Raw genomic sequence first — 21,970 nt, 5'->3', positions numbered from 1 at the left:
ACCTATGACAAAGTGACTAGTAATATGCAAAGCTGTAAGCATTTTTATCATAACTGGTACCCAAAACCAGAAAAAAATTACCGGAGCTACTTGTCTCATTAACTGGTATCATATTCTAAAGACCATAATAAGACCTTTTGCTTGATTGTACAATATACTGTACTGCAACAGCTCCACAAAAGCTTTTTCATCTCAAATGGCGTCAATTATAACACATGGAAATGCTTACACATTGTACACACGTGATATTAACTAAGAAAGCACTGTTCACAGTATTAGCGCTGAAAATACACATCCAGGAACACACTTAACTGCCTCTTCAAGAACTTGTGTTCGGACATCTGTACGACGACATGAGTTCCAAGCTTTACAGCTCGTCAGCTGGCTGTGGTCCAGCTAGCACGACTTCTACCACGTCTCAAAGGAGATCACCCACTCTGTGTTAAAATATCCTTGCTCCTTTGAGTTAGAACCACTGGGATCTTTTTTTAAGGAAACACTAGGGCACCGAGAGAGGAAGTGGAAGTTTCTTCAGTTCATTTTTGGCTGTTTCTCGAAGTCCTTAAAATCGGCAGTAACCAAGTGAACGACTTCAGGATAGTCAGTTGGTCAGTTTATTTGAAAGGAAGGAAAAACGAATTGTTTGAATACCTTCACAATCATTGCGAAACCATAAAGCAAAATACTAGTGTTTCAAGTTCACCTCTACAGTCGTCAGACTCACGTCTCTAAGGGAAATGAAATTTCTTGAGTGATACGTACAAAACACAGGCAATTTGAAGATACTTCTGGAGGTTTGCTGTAAGTACAAAGGAAATAGTATGGCTAAGAAGTTTTCCGCTACGGAATCTTCGCATGAAAAGGTGTCGATTTAAAATATCCTTGCTCCTTTGAGTGCGAACCACTGGGATCTTTTTTTAGGAAACACTAGGGCACCGAGAGAGGAAGTGGAAACCTCTTCAATTCATTTTTGGCTGCTTCTCGAAGTCCTAAAAAACAGCAGTAACCAAGTGAACGACTTCAGGATAGTCAGTTGGTCAGTTCATTTGATAGGCAGGAAAAAAAAAATGTTTGAATAACTTCACAATCATTGCCAAACCATAAAGCAAAATACTAGTGTTTCAAGTTCATCTCTACAGTCTTCAGACTCACGTCTCTGAGGGCAATGAAATTTCTTAAGTGATACGTACAAAACACAGGCCATTTGAAGATACTTCTGGAGGTTTGCTGTAAGTACAAAGGAAAAAATATGGCTAAGAAGTTTTCCGCTACGGAGTCTTCGCATAAAAAGGTGTCAATATACTTGCCGTGTCTAATTTCGATAATATTCCGAGCTTTCGACAATTGCTTCCATCATCATTGTTGAGGACTAAAAGTGACTGTCGTGAACTGGCGAGGTTCCCACTTTCATACGCACCGGACGGATCTGATTAGCTGCATTACGTCATGTCGACAGCACGGAAATGGCGTGTGATGAGGTGGCGCCCTTAGAGGGTCTGAACAAACAAGAATACTCACTCACGAATCGACTTATTGGGACTCTGTGATCAGGGAAGCTGTTCAAATTAGACTTTGTGAAAACAACTTCAGTAGAGACACCATAGGGATGGTGCTTCAAGCAACACTGGATAGAGAGCGGGAAAAAAATCTATGGACGTAGAGGCTCCACCTCAGTACTGGCCATTTCCACGCTGTTATCACAACATAATATAAACAATCAGATGCCGTTCTGTGGGTGTAGAGGTGAAAGCCCCTCCAGTTCACGACAGTCAGTTTTAGGCGCCGACGATGATGACGGAGGCAGTCATCGAGAACTTGCAATTTTACCCTAATTTTATAGGGCGAGTAAACTTATAAATTTGTGCGAAGGAACAAGTCGTTAGCAGAGAACAGTGGAAAATATCACAGCCACAAATCACCAGAGCTCTATATTTAAAACGTATCTTTTCTTTCGGAGGGATATTAAAAATTACATACCCGAGGTTATGTGGGCATACACGTTCAATAATTATTTGATCATGTCCACAACTATTGACTGATACATACAACTTTGCTTTATTACAGAGGTAGTATTTAGGCCTCTTGCCATTGTATTTCACTACTTATACAGACATAACTATTCCTGACAATTAACTTACACGACCCTTCTTCTAGTAACGGTTTTCCATGCACTTCATGTATTTCCCATTATTTCTAATATTTTCCATTTTTGAGGTTTCTTCTCCATTTTACATCTCTCCATAGGATGTTTAATGCATTAGTACTTGCTATGTGTCATTAATACACAGGTTACCTCAGGCTTTTCATCAAAGGTCTAGGGGCGATAGATCACATAATTGGGAACAACTTTTGTTACACACAAAATGTTTAGTGACGCTTCCCGAGGACTTTAGTACTCGCTTATCCTGGGAGCAACGAGTTTTAATCGAGCTAGCCGGATTTACTAACCAGGTGTGGAGTATATAACCTATCCAAGTAATTTGATAGAGCGATTTTCAACATCAAAACCATAATAATGAGCTTCTCTAATCGGAGATGCATACTTTAGAAGCGAATCGGGAACTTTTATCGGCCCAGCCTGCCCCAGTTCAAACGTAGCAGATGGTTGGGGTATAGGCAATACACATTGTATGGGCACGTCGCAGACTACCTACGCCCTGCAACCTATCTAGAGCATAAGAGGTACTGAATAAAATCGGGTCAAAATACCGCTGTTTGCGGAGTTATTGCTACGTCACCGGGAAACGCCAGTGAACATTTTGTCTCTAACAAAAGCTGTTCCCAATAACCTGACCTGTCACTCCTAAAAGTTTGAAGCAAAGATTTTGAAGCACCCTGTATATTTCCTTGCTCGAGATGTACAACTTCCTTGCAAATATTTGATAGCAAGGTACTTTTACTGACTAAGAAAACTTTGTCGTGCCACTTTTGAGCAAACCTCCTACCTGTTTTGGTTACAAGTTTGTAATGCTGATTATATAGTGTAAGTCCATCATATCTGCTTCGACACCTCCCATAATAGTATTTCTTAGTAAGAACTCGGCAAACAGATGTATTTTGAACCAATTTCATAAAGGCTTATAGCCACATCATCAGTTACACATAAACATTAAAACATGGTAAACAACATGGAGGGGAACATAAAAGGTCCAACGTTCACAGATAAAAGCATAGTTCCCGTAGGGCGGGTATTCAATGAATAAATAGTTTTAACTATGCAGGTTGGGCTTTCTATATTCTCCGCCATATTATTTACTATATTTTAACGTTTACGTGTACCCATTGAAGTCACTACAAGCGACGAAACTGGTAGTGCCTTAATAAAAATGGTTCAAAATACAGCTGTTTGCGGAGTTATTGCTAAAAGACGTACTACCGCAGCAGCGGATGCCGCTACCATAGAATCGTTGGCATAAGACCACTGTTTAGCTAACAGCTTTTCTCTTTCTGTTTCTTTATACCGTGTTTAATCTATAACTCACTACTTGTTGCAAGTAACCAGATCATTACACTTATCAATTATTCTATATATTCCTTGGATGTAGGCTGGAGACCTATGTCATCAGAAACCCTTAGCACTGTAGTTTTGTGCCAGTTCTGAAATTTGTCTTCACTTATTTCATGCTTCTTCGACATACGTTACAACGTATCAGCGGGAGAGATGCAGGGTCTCATCGCCCCGTTTTAGACGTGAACTATACTTGCATAACATTCTGCTTAAACGCTCCTACCTGTTTCCTACAGTTCGCAATAATCAACCAGATCTACAGACGGAAAACACGTTTTTGTTCTTGGGTCATCCTGAAGGACACTATGTACGGAATAAATTACTTTTTCCGAAATAGACGTAATTATGACAACCCGAGAATATCTTGTAAATGATAGCTAGCAAGTGTCATAATGGTTTACAGCACTGGAGGCGGCGCAGTGTTGCAACTGTACTATTCACGGCACGAAATTCATTTGTGTTCTTCTTAGAAACGCAAAGACTGATATCAAGAAACCATAGGCTAATTTGGTACACGCGGTAGTTGCAGCACTGATGCGAGACCTTTATAGCCGTGAACGAAATGAACACAGATTTAGGACAGATCTACCGTTTGTTATGTTGCTCTTGTTTTAGATGCGGCTCTTTGGTCTTTTCCCACCATAAGGAACTCTAACAACTGATTTGCCATCTGGTTACCTGCAGCACACCAAGAGTCTTTACACAACATCCACAATTTTATAAATATCAATTCATATCACAATCTTTTATCGTCTTTTATTATTGCCTCTGGAGCACATGTTGTTTAAGATTTTGTTTAATGCGTATATGCCCATAGGGTTTCAGCTTGTGCTACCGTTGAGGAGAAAATCTTAATTACTGGATCATTTCGATAGTAATTAACTTCCAAAATATGTTCGGTCATGATACATGAATGGAACTGATTGTACTTTGAAAGCGAATTAATACAGTTTTGATGAATGTAATGTTTGTTCAGTTCAAAATGTATTTGAAAATGGCTGACTTTTTAATTTAATATAATTTACCTCATTACAAAATTGATGTTGTACGCTCAGCGGACAACAAAAACGTACTTCCACACTGACTCATTTAATCAAGGCAGGGAAAATTGGTGTATTCCAGTGTAACATGGCAATTCACGCGATAATCAGTTGCTCATTTGCATAGAGAGCAGCTCCATGTAATGCAGGCTTCAATTAACGACTGTCAGGAGGCGAATACTTATCTGCAACACCGCTTTTAAATCGGCTCTGTACTCGATAAAACACGCTGACGATACGGGAACAGATGTCGAAACAATGCGAGAGCGGAAATGCTTGCGTTAAATGCGAGCGCTGTTTCTATCAACGCACCCCAATGTTTACCAGCTGCTCAACATATAACAGCTCCCAGCGATCAGATCGGCAATTAATTTAATCATTTCCGTCTGTCGCAAACAAACGACGAATGGCTGTTTGCTTTCTTCTCTCTTTTGCAAACAAGCGCCGCCGGCAAACCGTATGAGCGATCCAGTAAAATCTCTCCGTTTATTTCAGGGAATCGTTTTCTGTCCACAAACAGACAAGAAAGTTACTGAAATAGTTACGGAGGACGATTAATCTACATGGAACTACATATCGTACCAACACAGAGGAATTAATTAGTAGTGTTTTAAAAGTATCTCCGTTTATCAGTAAATGTGTTTTAATTACCTTGGAACTTTCAAATGCAAGTGTTCGGTAACATTTCCAAAAAAGATATTCTGAATTATTGTGTTTTAGGGAGATGCTTATTACCGCTGTAAATACAAAGTAGGTTGAACAATACACTTGAATCAGCAAAATAAATTTAGAAAACTGAGAAACATAGTTTTCGTTAAGAATTGTCTTGATGTTTGTTGCAACTACTCGTTTCAAATATGAAAGACATCCATAAATTCGACATCCTATGATAGGAAATAACTACGAGAGTAAAATGTTCACCTATTGGCTTGACTTGGTGATACGAGAAATATTTTCCTCCTTTAAGGTCATGTCACACCCAGAACCTGTCAAGACGAATCGCTTGAGAGTTTAATATTATTCTGCGAACGTGTTTATAGCAATTTTACAAACTGATACTGTTTTTTAAACTCCAAGCGTCGATTCATAAAATAGTCTATTCGTTGCACATTTGTAGTATTTTGTAAGAGAACCACTCAGAATTTAATTGCTTGTACAAAGACAAGTGATAAAAGAATAACCTCATGCCTTAAGAAGAAAAGCCAGCGTACTGCATTCGGTGACAAACTAAGATATCCGGGAGGAATAAATCTATGTGAAGATTATTTTACACGTACTAATTAGATCATAAGAGACTGTTGTAAAACATTATTTTAGTTCCGATTGGAAGAACTACTCGTACATCTATAGAAAATACTGTTGATTAGATCAAAAGAAATTGTTACAGAATATTACTTCAACTCCAAGAGCTTCTAATTCTTATATAGAAAATGTTGTTCATGACGCAACAACCAGCATGAATATCAAGAGCTCAGACTGAAATCACCTCAAGAAAGCAAAGAAGGGATAGCAGAAAGGTGGAAGGAGTATATAGAGGGTCTATACAAGGGAAATGTACTTCAGGGCAATAGTATGGAAATGGAAGAGGACGTAGGCGAAGATGAGGTGGGAGATATGATACTGCGTGAAGAATTTGGCAGAGCACTGAAAGACCTAAGTCGACACAAGACCCCGGGAATAGAAAACATTCCTTTAGAACTCCTGATAGCCTTTTGAGAGCCAATCATGACAGAACTCTTCCACATGGTGAGCAAGATGTATGAGACAGGCGACATACACTCAGACTTCAAGAAGATTGTAATAATCCCAACCCCTAAGAAAGCAGGTGTTGACAGGTGCGAAAATTACCGAACTATCAGTTTCATAAATCACAGTTTCAAAATACTAACACGAATTCTTTACAGACGAATGGAAAAAAATGGTTAGAAGCCGACCTCGGGGAAGATCAGTTTGGATTCCGTAGAAATGTTGGAACACAGGAGACAAACTGACCCTACGAGTTATCTTAGACGGTAGATTAAGGAAAGACAAACTACGTTTCTAGAATTTGTAGATTTAGAGGAAGTTTCTGAAAATGTTGACTGCAATATTCTCTTTCAGATTCTGAAGGTGGCAGGGATCAAATACAGGGAGCGAAAGGCTATTTACAATTTGTACAGAAACCAGATGGCAGCCATGAGTCGAGAGGCAGGAAAGAGAAACAATGGTTCAGAATGGAGTGAGACAGGGTTGTAGCCTACCCCGATGTTATTCAATTTGTATATTGAGGAAATGAAGAAATATTTGGAGTAGGAATTAAAATCCTTAGATAAGAAATTCAGACTCTGAAGTTTGCCAATGACACTGTAAATTTGAATGGAATGGACAGTGTCTTGAAAGGAGGGTATAAGATGAACATCAACAAAACCAAAACGAGGATAATGGAATGTAGTCAGATTAAATCAGGTGATGCTATTAGGTTAGGTAATGAGACACTTAAAGTAGTCGATGAGTTTTGTTATTTGGGGATCAAAATAACTGATGGTGGTGGGAGTAGAGAAGATACAAAATGTAGCCTGGCTATGGCAAAGGAAGCGTTTCCCACGAAGAGAAATTTATTAACATCGAGTTTAGATTTAAGAGTCAGGAAGTCTTCTCTGAAAGTATTTATATGGAGTTTAACCATGTATGGAAGTTAAACATGAACGATAAACAGTTTAAACAAAAAGAGAATAGAAGCTTTCGAAATGTGGTGGTACAGAAGAATGCTTAAGTTTAGATAGGTAGATCACGTAACTAATGAGGAGGTACTGAAGAGAACTGGGAAGAAGAGGAATTTGTGGTACAACTTGACAAGAAGAAGGTATCGGTTGGTAGGACACGTTCTGAGGCGTCAAGAGATCACCTGTTTAGTATTAGAGGGAAGCGTGGAGGCTGAAAATCGTAGAGCGAGAAGAAGAGATGAATACGTTAAGCAGATTCTGAAGGAGATAAGTTGCAGTAGTTACTCAGAGATGAAGAGGCTTGCACAGGATAGAGTAGCATGGAGAGCTGCGTAAAACCAGTCTCTGGACTGAAGACCACAACAACAACAAGTAACATTTCCAAGTGTAAATCATTCGTCGTATAATCTCATGACATAGAACATGTCTCACAAAATTTACATGGAATACGTGATAAACAATTCAGTACACAGGGTAAGTCCGAACTCCACAAACGGAATTCCGGAGGTTGCTCAGGGATACAGTGTGAGTATTTTTGTGTAAGAGACTCGTTGTCTCCGGTTGCTCATTACAGCGTGATAATGTACTTAGAAGCTTCACAGAGCAGAGAGTAAGTTAAAGATGGCATCCCACACTAAGATCATTCCGCAACAAGGGAGGCACATTGTCAGAAGAGAGGACATTTATCGAGTTCCGTTACGTAGAACAGGTGAGTCACAGTGTGCGAGTGAAATGGACCGTCGATTGGAAACGTACACTGGAGTTAAGGAACAGGGTGCACACTTAAATCCGGACAAATGAAACTTTTTTTAAAACAAATTTATTAAAATAAAGTACAAATGAAAATCCTTTTACATGTAAGTAGTGGTATATTTCAAGAGCAACGTACCCGGTGTAACCCCCTTAAGCCGCAATTACCGCCTCCAGTCTTGTCCTGAAGAAATCGCACCCACTCTTTATAACAGCGCTGTCCATATTCACGAATTCTGCTTCGAAACGGTGCGTAGAGATGCGACTACACTTCAAAACTAGTAGTCGAGGGAGAGCAAATTCGGGATAATCGGGGGCCAGAAATCCTTTGAGCAGAACATGTCAACGTTATCTGAGAGTCAGTTTTGGACTAAATCGCTCGCATGAGGTCCTCCTCCGCCATCCGACACATTGTTCGCTCGCTGACATTGAGTACTCAGCGATTGCCCAGGGTCCTCCAAAATCCGCGCCTGAGCCTTTTCGATGACTGCGTTTCCTCGAATGAGGTTTCCTCGCCGAGTTAATGGAACCTTCCCCAAACTTCTCCGAAGCATTACACTTGGCCGCCGGCCGAAGTGGCCGTGCGGTTCTAGGAGCTGCTGTCTGGAACCGCGAGGCCACTACGGTCGCAGGTTCGAATCCAGCCTCGGGCATGGATGTGTGTGATATTCTTAGGTTAGTTAGGTTCTAAGCTCTAGGGGAGTAATGACCTCAGAAGTTGAGTCCCATAGTGCTCAGAGCCATTTTTTTATACTTGGCCACAATATCGTAAACAGTTGATTCCGGCTACCCGAAGAATCGAACTATATCAGTGGGCGAACCCCCAGGGCGAAAACTTTTGATAAACGCGACTCTTTGGCTGTACTCCGCATTTGTGCGTAACATCTCGGGAATTTTGATGTTCTGACTGTTTACTAGGTGCCTATGGCTTTCAAGAACGCCAATGGCTACCTCAGATAGAGCCAATGTATTGCGGGAAATTAAAATTGAAATTTGTCTGGATTGAAGTACCGCACCCTATAACTGGCAAAGTACGAATCTTGGGGGCAATGAGTCTAAACTGCACATTGAGCATCGTGAATTTCAGGTAGTATATGGACCAAACGCAATGAGGCGACCAGTTGTAGTAAAATGGTGCTCAACATTTGGATGTGGCTGTCTACGAGGGAAGGCAGTTGATCTCGATCACAACCGACAATGTTCAGACTATCGAGGAATTTAACCGCAGAAGTCACAGAATGTTCCGTGACCGCCAATCGGACATCTCTCATCGAGGTTTTCAACGATTAGCAGAATGTTTCGACCGTGGTTTACAGACATTTGGCGACTGTGCTGAAAAATAGTCTCTTGTACAGTGAGGTGACAAAAGTCATGGGACAGCAATACACGCATACACGGATGGCGATAGTACCGTACAGGAAATACGAAAGGTCACTGCATTGGCGGAGCTGTCATTTGTACTCGGGTGATTCATTGCGGAATGTTTCCAACGTCTTCAGCGCCGCATGACGGGCAGTAAGAGACTTTGAACGCATAATTAGAGTTGGAGCTAGACGCGTGGGACATTCCATGACGGGAATCATTTGAGAATTCAATATTCCGCGACACACAGTGCCAAGGGTGTCTCGAGAGTACCAAATTTCAGGCAGCGCCTCTCACCGCGGACGACGTAGTAGCCGATGGCCTTCACTTAACGACCGAGAGCAGCAGCGTAAGCCATAGAGTTTGTAGTGCTGACAGACAAGTAACACTGAGTGGGCTAATCGCAGAAATCACTCTGGGGCGTACGGCGAATGAATCCATTAGGACAGTGTGGCGAAATTTGGCGCTAATGGCCTATGGCAGTAGACGACCGACGAGAATGCCGTTGCTAACGGCACGACATACCTGCAACACCTCTCCTGAGCTCGTGACCATAACCGATAGACCGTAGATGACTCGTTAACAGTGGCCTCGTCAGTTGCGTCCCGATTTTGGTTGGTAAGTGCTGGTGGTACGGTTCGAGTGTGGCACAAACCCCACGAAGCCATGGACCCAGGTAGTTAACATTGCACTGCGGAAGCGGATGATAGCTCGATAATGCTGTGGACTGTGCTTACATGCACCGAACCGATCACTGATTAGAAGTGGTTATGTTTGGCTAGTTGGAGAAGATTTGCACCCATTCATGGACTTCATTTTCTCATACAATGATGGAATTTTTGTGGCTGACAATGTGCCATATCATCAGGCCATAATTGTTCGTGAATTGCTCTCAAGAATATTGTAGCCAATTCGAGCGAATGATTTGACCACCCAGATCAGCCACCATGAATTCCATAGAACATTTATGGAACATAATCAAGTCGGTTCGTGCACAAAATCCGGCACCGGCAACACTTTCGCAGTTAAGGACGGAAATAGAGGTAGCATGGCTCAGAATATCTGTAGGGACTTCCAACGACTTATTCTGTCCATGGCACGTCGAGTTCTTGAACTACGCCGCGCAAAAGGAGATTCGACACGATATTAGGAGGTGTCTCATGACTTTTGTGACCTCCGTGTATCTGTCCTACTATGTAGTGCGCATTCAATAAAAGTTTCTTGGTCTGTCATCAAAATATTTCGCTTGATTTTTGAACTCCCCTCGTAATTGTGTGGTCTGTTCAGTTTGAACTCCAGTTGCCAGTTTTTTTTTTGAGAAAATATCTTAACAGCAATGAAATTTTTGTGATACGCAATCATCAAAACGTACAAAACATCCTGATTCCCGCTGGAGTGTATGCATAGACGCAAAATGCGATCGCCGTAGCTGCGAACCGGTTCAGCGTAGGGTCGTTGTGTAAATCTTCCAGCTCATTCAATGAACCCATGCACATTTTTATCGGATAAATCTTCAAATGGTTCAAATGGCTCTGAGCACTATGGGACTTAACATCTATGGTCATCAGTCCCCTAGAACTTAGAACTACTTAAACCTAACTAACCTAAGGACATCACACACATCCGTGCCCGAGGCAGGATTCGAACCGTAGCGGTTACGCGGTTCCAGACTGAAGCGTCTAGAACCGCACGGCCACACCGGCCGGCGATAACTCTTCATCTGTAAATCTACGCATTCTGTAGTGTAACAAGAGTTTATTTTCTTATATATACCTCTACAACTCCATACGGTTATACACGTTTGCAATGCATTCCGTATAAGTCCGAACGGAATCCATCAACTCTGAACCAGTTTGAGCGCTATTTCAGCATTACGCTTGCTTAGGCATGAGTTTTTTCTGTCAACCAATTATCTTAGCTTAACATCCTTAACCATAATATACTAGGATGTTTTGGATGTGCTCACGCATCTACTTCAAGAGATTACCTCGCGGGATTAGCCGAGCGGTCTTGGGCGCTGCAGTCATGGACTGTGCGACTGGTCCCGACGGAGGTTCGAGTCCTCCCTCGGGCATGGATGTGTGTGTTTGGCCTTAGGCTAATTTAGGTTAAGTAGTGTGTAAGCTTAGGGACTGATGGCCTTAGCAGTTAAGTCCCATAAGATTTCGCACACATTTGAATATTTTTTGATACATTGTACCCTTACTTTTTTATATAAGATAAAGAAAAACTTTAATATTTTATTTCAGATTGTTGACACACATCTAGGCCTACCTAAATAGTTATATTGTATGTCATCCACTGTTCGTTAGACGAGTGTAATGATTACAGTCGGTCATACTGATGTAACATATCGTGATAGCTGTAAACTCATAACAGCTGGACAGCTACATGATGATTAAAGAGTATAAAAAAGTCCATCTATTATCGTATAATAGCTCCTCATTTAAAGTTGCTGCCACCAATCTCTGCTCATCTATGATTCCGTTACGTCATTTATTACATGTTCGTCTACTGTAATTTGACTACATTTAGTGGTACTTACGTAAATTTTATTTTGTGATGGTTATAAAATTACTCCTTCACACTTATATTTTACTTATTACTCATATCGGTTTTATGTTCATATTGTACTACACTAGTTATTGGTATTAATTGTCTTCGGTTCTGGTTATTGACCAAAGACTACTCCTGTAACGTTGTTTACGACCTTACCTAAAGACGCACTTTCCATGCTGTTAGTATGAGGTTCTCTACCATAAAAGTAGCAGAAATGTTTTTATCAAATTTTATCAATTTTGGATATGGTGCTATAGAAGGATGTTTAAAGTTAGGTGAACTGATGAGAAATTAGGCGTTGTCAGCAGAATCAGCGAGGCGAGAAATGTGCTAAAACATTAATAAGTTGGAGGGACAGTGTGGTAAGACGTGTTAAGACATCAAAGGATAATATGTATCGTGCTAACGGGAGTTGCAGAGAGTGAAAACAGTAGAGGAAGTTAGAGACTGGAAAACATCCAGCAAATAATTGGGGACGTAGGCTGCAAGTGTTACCCTGAGATGAAGAGATAGGAACAGGAGAGGAATTCTTGGCAGTACGAATCAAACCAGACTTAAAAAGAAGTTTTCACTCTAATCGTAAACCAGATATCACAACGATAACAGAGTATTTTCTTTATGGAATACTACGGCAAGTCGGTGAGTCACTGTTCAGAGGAGTGGGGACTCGAGGAAACGGGTGTGAACTTTATCTGATCTGCTGACTAACGGCACATAAAATCCTGAGAACCTCGCGCAGAGGAAGAGCATGACGGATAAGCGCTGCACGCACGCTACAGAATCCCAAAAGAGCTGCGCCCCTACCCTTGTTCTTTGATCTGCTGAAAGGCAGGAGTGGCCCTGCCCTCCAGTGGCCACAAAGCCGCGTTAACATGTTTAAGAGAGGACGCCCTTCACCATATATCAGACGCCAACCCACCGAGTGTTCCTCCAAAGGAATGGAAATGATGCTCTTTTGCGGAGAAGACATGACAGAGTGGAAAAATTTTAGTATTTTATCGTCAATTTCACGCTATACGTAGTATATGCAAAGACGAGATTATACAAGAACGCATTTATGTCCTGTAGTCACTTTACATCCTTATATTTTAGTCAGCAAGATCAGAATTCATCAGAGAACGTCTCATACTTGAAAAACAGACGTGCGCCCTCGTCAATCGATGTCAACATGGGACAGAACGAATCGTCCACTTTCCAGTATCTCACAGATTAAAAACCATGTGCTGCACATTCGACCCTGATTTCTAGGCTCTCATGACCCATGCAGTTACCTCCTGAATATACGAACGTACTGTACGGGCAACGTTTAATTCAGTCAACAGCTTGCTCCTATTCGAGATTTCCAGATTTCAAGTAGCTACCTACTGTATAGAAGAGGACGTCTGAGGGAGAAAAAAGGAGAAAATATTATTATTGACGACTTTTCTGGAGACAGAACAGCTGCTGTGAGTGAATCACGTAGTTACAAGTATCAATTGTGTGCGTCACATCTTTCTGTATTTATGAGATATAGAAGGAAGTAGATAGCAGAGAACAGGTTGATACTGTGTTTTTTGGGTTTCTGTAAAACACTCGTTACAGTTCGACTCTGTAGCACTGCAAGCAATGTATGTACACACACAATATCCGAAGAGAGATGTGATTCTATTTAAATCACCCTTAATGAAGAGGAAGCAGAAGTTACGTTCAGCGTACTTTAAGGAAGTGTGATACGACCGCTACTTTTCGCGAGATATTCAAATGACCTGACTGATAATGTCTGTAGCTCTTCGATGGATATTCGAATATATAACATAATATGAGTAAATAGATGGAAAGGGTGATGACTATCTATGATCACAAGAATCGGTAGAGCTATCTGGTATCTACGTGTATCTATTCTGAGTGATTTAAGTTGGAAGAGCCAAATACATCTTGCCATGCGTTTGTCAGAGAGCGGAGAAGATATGTTGAAAGAACTCTAAGTAAGGGAAGATGACATATGGAAGAGGTCGTATGTAAATCACACGTTCGAAACATTTGTGATTACTGTTCGAGGATCTGGTAGAATTATTAAATCAGATTAACGGAGGAGGGCAGCTGCCACTTGGACTGGTCAGGATGTACGTTTTAGAAAAATGTTCAATAAATTACAAACAGAGGTGCTCCAAGATAGTAGTCAAGGGTTGCTGAGAACCTTATAAAATCCGAGGGTCTGTGTTCCAAAGCAAACCAACAAATATATTCCTTCCACCAAAGTACATCTGGCAGAATGATCAGAAAGGTAATGTCTGAGAAATTCCTGTTTACTGAGTGAGTCATCAATCACTTTCCTTTATATGTACCATCGGAAAATGAAATAAGATGGTTGAACATGAACCTGATATGATTTTTACCGTTCGCTAAGTACGATACGCTGGGGCTATGATGTAGAGGATGCAGAAATGTTAGAATTTAACTAACCGTCGATGTTCAAATCGTTGAAGATGAAGCTTTTTTTCTGTCAATCTTCGGAATGAACTGCACCCAACGTCCTCCAAATGCTCACTATTTTGGTTGAATACATTCGGGCCTATCTCTCCCACACTGTTTTTACCCTCTGCAGCTCGCTCAAGTACCACAGCAGTTATTGTTTGACGTCTTGATAGGTACCTTCTTCTTGTCAAAGTTTTCGATACGTTCATCGTCGATTCTGCGAAGAATCTCTTCATTTCTTATTTTATCAGTCTACCTGATATTCAACATTCTTCTACTTCGCCATAGCTCAAACACTTCGAGTCTCTTATTTTTTGGCGTTCCTACTGTCGATGGTGCGCTTCATTCAGTACAATGCTGTGCTGCACATGTACACTCAGAAACTTCTTCTTCGAAGTAAATCCGAGTTTGATACTAGTATACTCATTTTCTCCAGGAATGCTCTCCTCATCTGTTCTAATCTGCTTTTTACTTTCTTCTTGCTTCATCCGTCATACGTTAGTTTGCTTTGAAAGCAAGAGAAATCCTTTCTTTCCTCAGCTATCTAGTCCGTAATTTTGATCTCAAGTTTATTGCTAATCTCACTTCGGTTTACACTCAAACCATAGTGTGCATTCATTAAATTGTTCATTCCACTCAACAGATCCGGCAAATCTTCCTCACTTTTACTGACGAAAGGAATGTCAGTCCTAACTTTTCTTTTCTTTTCTTCTACTCGTATTTCCATTCTTGACTTTCCGATGTATAGACTGAATAGTGGGGGTGAACGACTACATTCCTGTCTTATAAATTTTTTTATTTCGAGAACTTAATCTTGGTTTTCTATTATTATTTTTCCCTCTTGGTTTTTGTAGATATTGTGTTACTCGTCTTCCGCATAAGGTTACTCTAATTTTTTTAAGAATTTTCTAGGTCGACAGATCCTATGAATGTATCACGATTTTTCTTATGTCTCGCTTCCATCATCAGATATAAATGCAGAACTACCTCTCTGGTGTCATTATCTTTCCTAATGACGAAATGATTGTGATCTATCAAATCCTTAATTTTCTTTTCCAATCTTCTGTATACTATTCTTGTCAGCAACTTGGATGCGTTTATCTCAAGCAGTTTATGCAATAGTTCTCATACTTATCTGCGCTTGTTATCTTTGGAATTTCCCATTCGATAGTTTTTCAGGAGGCTTGTGGTAAATTATCGGACTGATAGATTTTACAAAACGTCTTGAATAGTGGTTTGGTTGCCACTTCCCTAAGAGATTTTAGAAATTCTGAAGGAATTTTATCTACGCCTTGCACGTTACTGAATCTCAAGTCTTCGGAAGATGTGTGTGATTCTAATAATGGATCCCTTGTGTCTTAAATATCTAATACCATTTCATCAGGCCGTAATCCATTAGAAACTTCTTTCATCACGTCATCGGAGAGCAGCTGGTGTTCGTAGATGCCTTCAGTGTACTCTTCCCACGCATCCGCTCTCTCCTCTGCGTTTAACAGTGAATTTTCTCTTGCACACTGAATGTTGGCGCCTTTACTTTTAATTTCATTGAAGGCTTTTTTGACTATTTTGTATGCTGAATCAGTCTTTCCGAAGACCATTTCTTTTTCGATTTCTTCATACTTTTCGTGCAGCCACTTGCCTTGACTTCCTTGCACTTACTATCTATTTCATTCTTAACGGACTTATATTTCTATATTTCTGAATTTCCCTGATCATATCAATACTTCCTTCATTTGTCGATCAGTTGAAGTATTTCTTCTGTTATCAAGGTTTCTTCGTAATTACATTCCTGCTGCCTATTCAACTTCTGTGATTGTCCTTGTCAGAGGTGCCCGTTCCTGTTTATCTTCACCGTGTACTGTGGTATTCATTATCGTAATGTCTACAACCTAAGAGAAGTTCAGATGTACCTCATTACTTCTCTTGTGTCGGTACCTCAGAACCACACTTCCCTCTACATTGTTTCTTCTCAATGATTCTTTCAAATTTCGGCTGGTCATTCAATCTGGAGGCACAATCTCTCATAGGGGAAGTACGAAAGGAAATTGGCCGCGTGCTCTTCAATGTAAGATGCGAATGATGGGAATCTGAAATGCACCCCTACATTATACTGGTCTGGCATCTTAACTAACTTACTATCTGTCGCCTAGGAGATTGGAGAGTAGAAGAGAGGTACTGGCAGACTGAAGCTTCTGGTCTGCCTATACGATCTTATTTGAATAGGAAATTTCCCATTCTTACACAGCAAAAATCTGCCAGCAAATCTTAAGTATAAATCCTTTCTATGTAGACGACACACTTCAGTTGCGAGTAGGGATGTAACGCGCATCTAGGTGCCAGTCTACTGGCATTCAGAATGAAATTTTTTAACACGGATAACATTTAAGGATTGAGTTTCACTCTTTATTTTACCGTTGCATGAATGCGACATATTTTTGGTTGTTCTCTTACTCCTCAACTTTACTTCAAATGATAACAAAAGAAATCCATATGAAAAAGAGTATTCATTCCCAGATAAGCTGAGAGTAGTGGTATTTCAACATTTCAGTAAACTGTCCACCGACATTTTAAAGGAGAAGTGATTGGTCTCATCTGCCGGAAGAAATGTTAGTGTTCAAAAAAATGGTTCAAATGGCTCTGAACACTATGGGACTCAACTTCTGAGGTCATCAGTCCCCTAGAGCTTAGAACTACTTAAACCTAACTAACCTAAGGACATCACACACATTCATGCCGAGGCAGGATTCGAACCTGCGACCGTAGCGGTCGCGCGGTTCCAGACTGTAGTGCCTAGAACCGCTCGGCCACCTCGGCCGGCTGTTAGTGTTCAGTTTCTTACCAAGAACAAAATTGTCGGACCTCTTATATTCAAGGTGGGTGTCCTAAAGAAAGAAACAGTAAGCTACAATGTTGTATTACTGTTTCACAATACGTCTGTTCCGAGAATCTAAGAATACTTTCTTTTTCAAGGAGTTTCTTTGATTTGTAATTATGTCATGATTTTCTTCCCAGTCAATAACGGGGACAGCGTTCTACACTAGCGTCACATCCACAAGACATCAATATATGTTGTATAATTGGTTCATAACACCCATATTACCTAGGTGTAAAGGAATATGGAATATACAGTAATTTTAGAGTGATATGTTTCTGGGGCGTACTTCGTTATCGGACCTTTTTTTAAATTTTTTTTTCATTGCATCTCTTCGGAGTGTGATATTCCTCATGATATTCTCCTCTCAGATGCTGATATTAATCTGAAGCGAATCTGTTTATGTGTTATCTTTCACCATTGCCAATGTTACCAAACAGCCTTTAAACTCAAACTGTCTTGTGTTACCATTTACCATATTTTTAATTACTACAAACTGACCTCCATACTGCACTCCGAAGCTGCTACTTTAGTGCTATTTAACTGTAATGCAAAAAAATAGTTGAAATGGCTCTGAGCACTATGCGACTTAACGTCTGAGGTCATCAGTCGCCTACAACTTAGAACTAATTAAACCTAACTATCCTAAGGACATCACACACATCCATGCCCGAGGCAGGATTCGAACCTGCGACCGTAGCGCTCGCTCGGTTCCAGACTGTAGCGCCTAGAACCGTACGGCCACTCCGGCCGGGAACTGGAATGCAAATCATGATCGTCCAGAGTAGGGAGGATAGTGTTCGCAACGCTCGATTTATCGCCTTTCCCAGCCCCTGTTGTAATAAAACGATATCACGAAAGAGGATTTTTTTTGCGTCATAAATATTAAACTGATATAAAATAAAAACAAGGACATTTGTGCTATTCTTCAGTGAAGCTTTCTGGAAACATCTGCTGTACGGTCTCAGCGTAGTTCTGGGATAATCTTTTCATTGGAACATCAATCTCGTGAAGTATTTCCTACTATTTATTTGCGTCTCTGGAAATCAAGATCCGTGCTTGCATTGATTTATTCTGCTGCTACAGTAAACGTTTCATTATTTAGAGCTTTCGTACAGTTTTCTTTTCAATGTCTTTACTGCATCAAATGTAACGCACCAATCTGTTTTTAACAAACTTTATTGGATAACAAAGTAGTTGTCATGGTTTAATGAAAAATATCCGGATAAGTGCGATTACGACTCGCGCGCTGAGGGTTCCGTGCAAACTTCATGATGTATATAAACATCTATCCATTTCGCGGATCGAGAATCTCGATAATTTTTGCCTGTTATCGCTACTGATACTCGCAAGATATGGATCTCGGATATTCCAAGGTTTTTTTGTTTTTTTTTTTCTAAGAACGACAAAAAATATTTTTTTTGTGACATAATTACAAATCATCAATTTTCGGAATTTCCCTTACGTGTACTGTGAAACCTTGCTTCTCTCCAAATTTTATGACTGTAGGTCAACGGGAGGTATCTTACAGGTTTTAGTGAGGGAGTTTGCGAGCATCAAAATTTCTGACGTAAATGGCCATATATTTCTATTTCATCGATTTAGCTGTTTAAATCTTTTATACCGTCGAGGGACTGTAAACGTGATGTAGATTTGAACTTGATGGTCTACCCGTTCCTGAGGAAAAGGGTTCTTAACACTCAGAAGACAGAGAGACATGCGGACTAAAAAGCTATCCTATAATGGTTCCGTTTACAGCGACTGAAGCACAGAACCCTAAAAACTGCGAGTTAGAAACGTGGCAAGGTGCCAGATCTGCTTGTTGAGCTTGCTGCAGCTTTGCCACGCAACAAGTGTATTCCTGGAAGTGCGGCTTAGGGTACTGTTAGGAGGCTGGCGCACGCACGCCGTAGTCAGCTGGTACTTACAATTGCTCCAGACTCCGAAGACCTTGAAAGACGCGCGGCTCTATCTCCCTCAGCCTGTTCTTGTACAGGTACCTGCAGCAAAACATGGAAAAAGTTGTCATTACACCAAATTAACACTCAACGGCTGTGTAGCATTTTGAGTGTTACAGTTTCTCTTGATAAAAAAAAAAAGTCCAAATTTGTGTGAATTCCTAAGGGACCAAACTGCTTAGGCCATCGGTCCCTAGACTTACAAACTACTTAAATTAACTTATGCTAAGAACAACATACACACACCCACGCCCGAGGGAGGACTCGAACCTCCGGCGGGATTCTCTTGATACTGCAAAGATTAGTCAACAAGTAGCTTATCAACGAACATAATAAACTGTATAATGTAGACATGTACTGATACATCAAATCATTTTAACTATCTGCTAACAACGTGTGGATCGCCTTTGGAAGCCAAGAGATTCTGCATGGGATGGATTCGACAGGTGTTTGACAGGTTTCCGGACGGGTATAGCACAGGTGACACATTTTGCACCAATTAAGGATCCGTGACTTGTGGAGGTAATGCTGGTGTCCGATACCGTACTATAATGTGTTACATCGCGTCCAGCTCATACAAATTTGGTGACCAAGACATTAACCTCAGCACACAATTAGTGCACCATAAACCACTGTAGCACTATTCTTGCTTCACAAACAGTTGTCGGGCTAGAAGATGATAACGCCGTTGGGAAATGCAATCTTATAAAAAAAAAGGGACAAAGAAGAAATTATCAGAATGGGACAGAAATCGGAAGATATGAAAAACACGTACAGACAAAATAATAATTACAATTTCAGAAAAATCAGATGATATATTCAAGAGGAAGTCCTTCATAAATTGAGCAGTCAATAAAGAGTAGGTCCAACTCTGGCCCTTATGCAATTAGTTATTCAGCTTGGCATTGATTGATAGAGGTGTTGGAGGTCCTCCTGAGAGAAATTGTGACAAACTGTGTGCAATCGACGCGTTCCATAGACAAAATCTAGAGACGATTGGAGAGTCCTGTCCATAATGCCCCACACGTTCTCAACTGGGGAGAGCTTTATGGTGAGTGATAGAACAGTTCCCACTGAAAATTCTGCAAGAGTGTCTTCATTACAAGTGAAATGTGCGGCCGTAGATGGTCATGAAGAACGAAACGCATGACTCTGCCGGCGAAAATGGGATTTGGCGACCACGAAGGACAAGGAATAGAATCCCTCGACGTGAGCAGACGGGCCTCAGCTTGCTGAAAAAGCAAGCCTGGGATGGTTTGGTATGAAGGGCATCAAAACAGAGCGTACAATATTGTCGACGTACCGCTGTGCTTCAAGGATGCCGCAGATGACAACCAAATGGGTCGTCTACGAAAATAAATGGCACCATCACTCCTGAGTTTCGGGCCTTACGGCGGGCGATGCTTAGTTTGACATTCCACCAATGTCCGGGGCGTGTCCAGACACGTCTTCATCCTTGAATCTCATTGACTGTAGTAGAACTGTCTTCAATGACGAGTCCCGCATTGAACTGAGCAACGATGAGCAGCGAAGATGTATCTGGAGGTGCCCTGAACAATGGTGGGATACATACCTTACTGTCACCTACCAAAAAGTCCGACAACCAGGTGTGGTAGTCCCTGGTTCCATTTCTTTTCATAGCAGGACCCCTTTGGTTGTCATCTGCAGCATCCTTACAGCATAGCGATACGTCGACGATATTCTACACCCAGTTTCGCTACCGTTCATATCAGCCAACCCTGGGCTTACATTTCAGCAAGAAAACGCCCGCCCACACATGACGAGGGTTTACACTGCTTGTCTCCCTGCTTGCCAGACCCTACCTTGGCCAAGAAGGTCACCAGATCTATCCCCAGTTGAGAATGTCTGGAGCGTTACGGGCAGGGCCTTCCAACCAGCTCGGAAATCTTACTATCTAAATCGCCAAATGGACAGAATCTGGCGCGATATCCTGCACGAGGACATCCAACAACACCATCAATCAATGCCAAGCCCAGTAACTGCTTTCATAAGGGCCAGAGGTGGACCATCGTGTTACTGACTTGCTCAATTTGTGAACCTCTTTCTCTTAAAGAAACCATCCAATTTTTCTGAAACTGTAATCATTTTTTTTCTGTCCATGCACATCGCTAGTACCGATTTTCGTTCGATTCGAATTATTCTTTCGTGGTATTAAGATCCTTTTCTTCGTCGTTTCTTGGAGAGTACATCAAGCATGAAGGAATGCAGGTGGTCCACAATAAAGTTCAAGTGGTCCACAGCTGTTGCTGTGCCTTAAGTTTCTACGACTGGTCCCAACGAAGGGGAAGCGAATGTCCTCCTCAGCATCATAATGCCCCCGACCCGCCTTTGTCCGGGGGGTGGCGCATGTTTCGAACAGACATTCGTCTGTGTGATGGCCTATAGGGACACGACCACCGTCATTACTTTTGCCGTATATTCTGCTTTACAGTTCGACCAAGGCTCCGACCTCGAGCTTTTGGGGACGTCCAGACCTTGTCGCCTACTCGTGGTTTCACCATCGTTCTTCCATAATTTCCATACTTGCAAGTGATGATGGCACGCGAATAGCCGACCAGTTTCACCGTTTCCGAGATTCTCATCCCCACCTGCTGAGCCATAATAACCTGCCATTCGTCAAAGTCGCTAAGGTCAATGGATTTCCACATTTGCGCCCCTTCGACAGATTCCTTTATTCGCATGTGCTCCGCTTATATATATAATTACCTCACCACTTCTCTTGCCTGCAACGCCACCTGGTTGCA

The 21,970-nt window shown here is 41.2% G+C and overlaps 1 protein-coding gene across 1 annotated transcript in view; it reads right to left on the bottom strand.

Moving 5' to 3' along the window:
* The window catches only part of LOC126481949 (probable oxidoreductase PXDNL), a 108,369-nt gene that overhangs the window by 40,377 nt on the left and 46,022 nt on the right, over positions 1–21,970 (bottom strand). Inside the window, exon 4 of the mRNA XM_050105908.1 lies at positions 19,176–19,247. Within this exon, the coding sequence (XP_049961865.1) occupies positions 19,176–19,247 (72 nt within the window). The remainder of the gene's footprint in view (positions 1–19,175; positions 19,248–21,970) is intronic.

This window comes from Schistocerca serialis, chromosome 5 (genome assembly GCF_023864345.2).
Source record: "Schistocerca serialis cubense isolate TAMUIC-IGC-003099 chromosome 5, iqSchSeri2.2, whole genome shotgun sequence".
In the NCBI taxonomy this organism is placed as follows: Eukaryota; Metazoa; Arthropoda; class Insecta; order Orthoptera; family Acrididae; genus Schistocerca; species Schistocerca serialis.
This window is presented reverse-complemented; position numbering and strand designations above follow the sequence as displayed.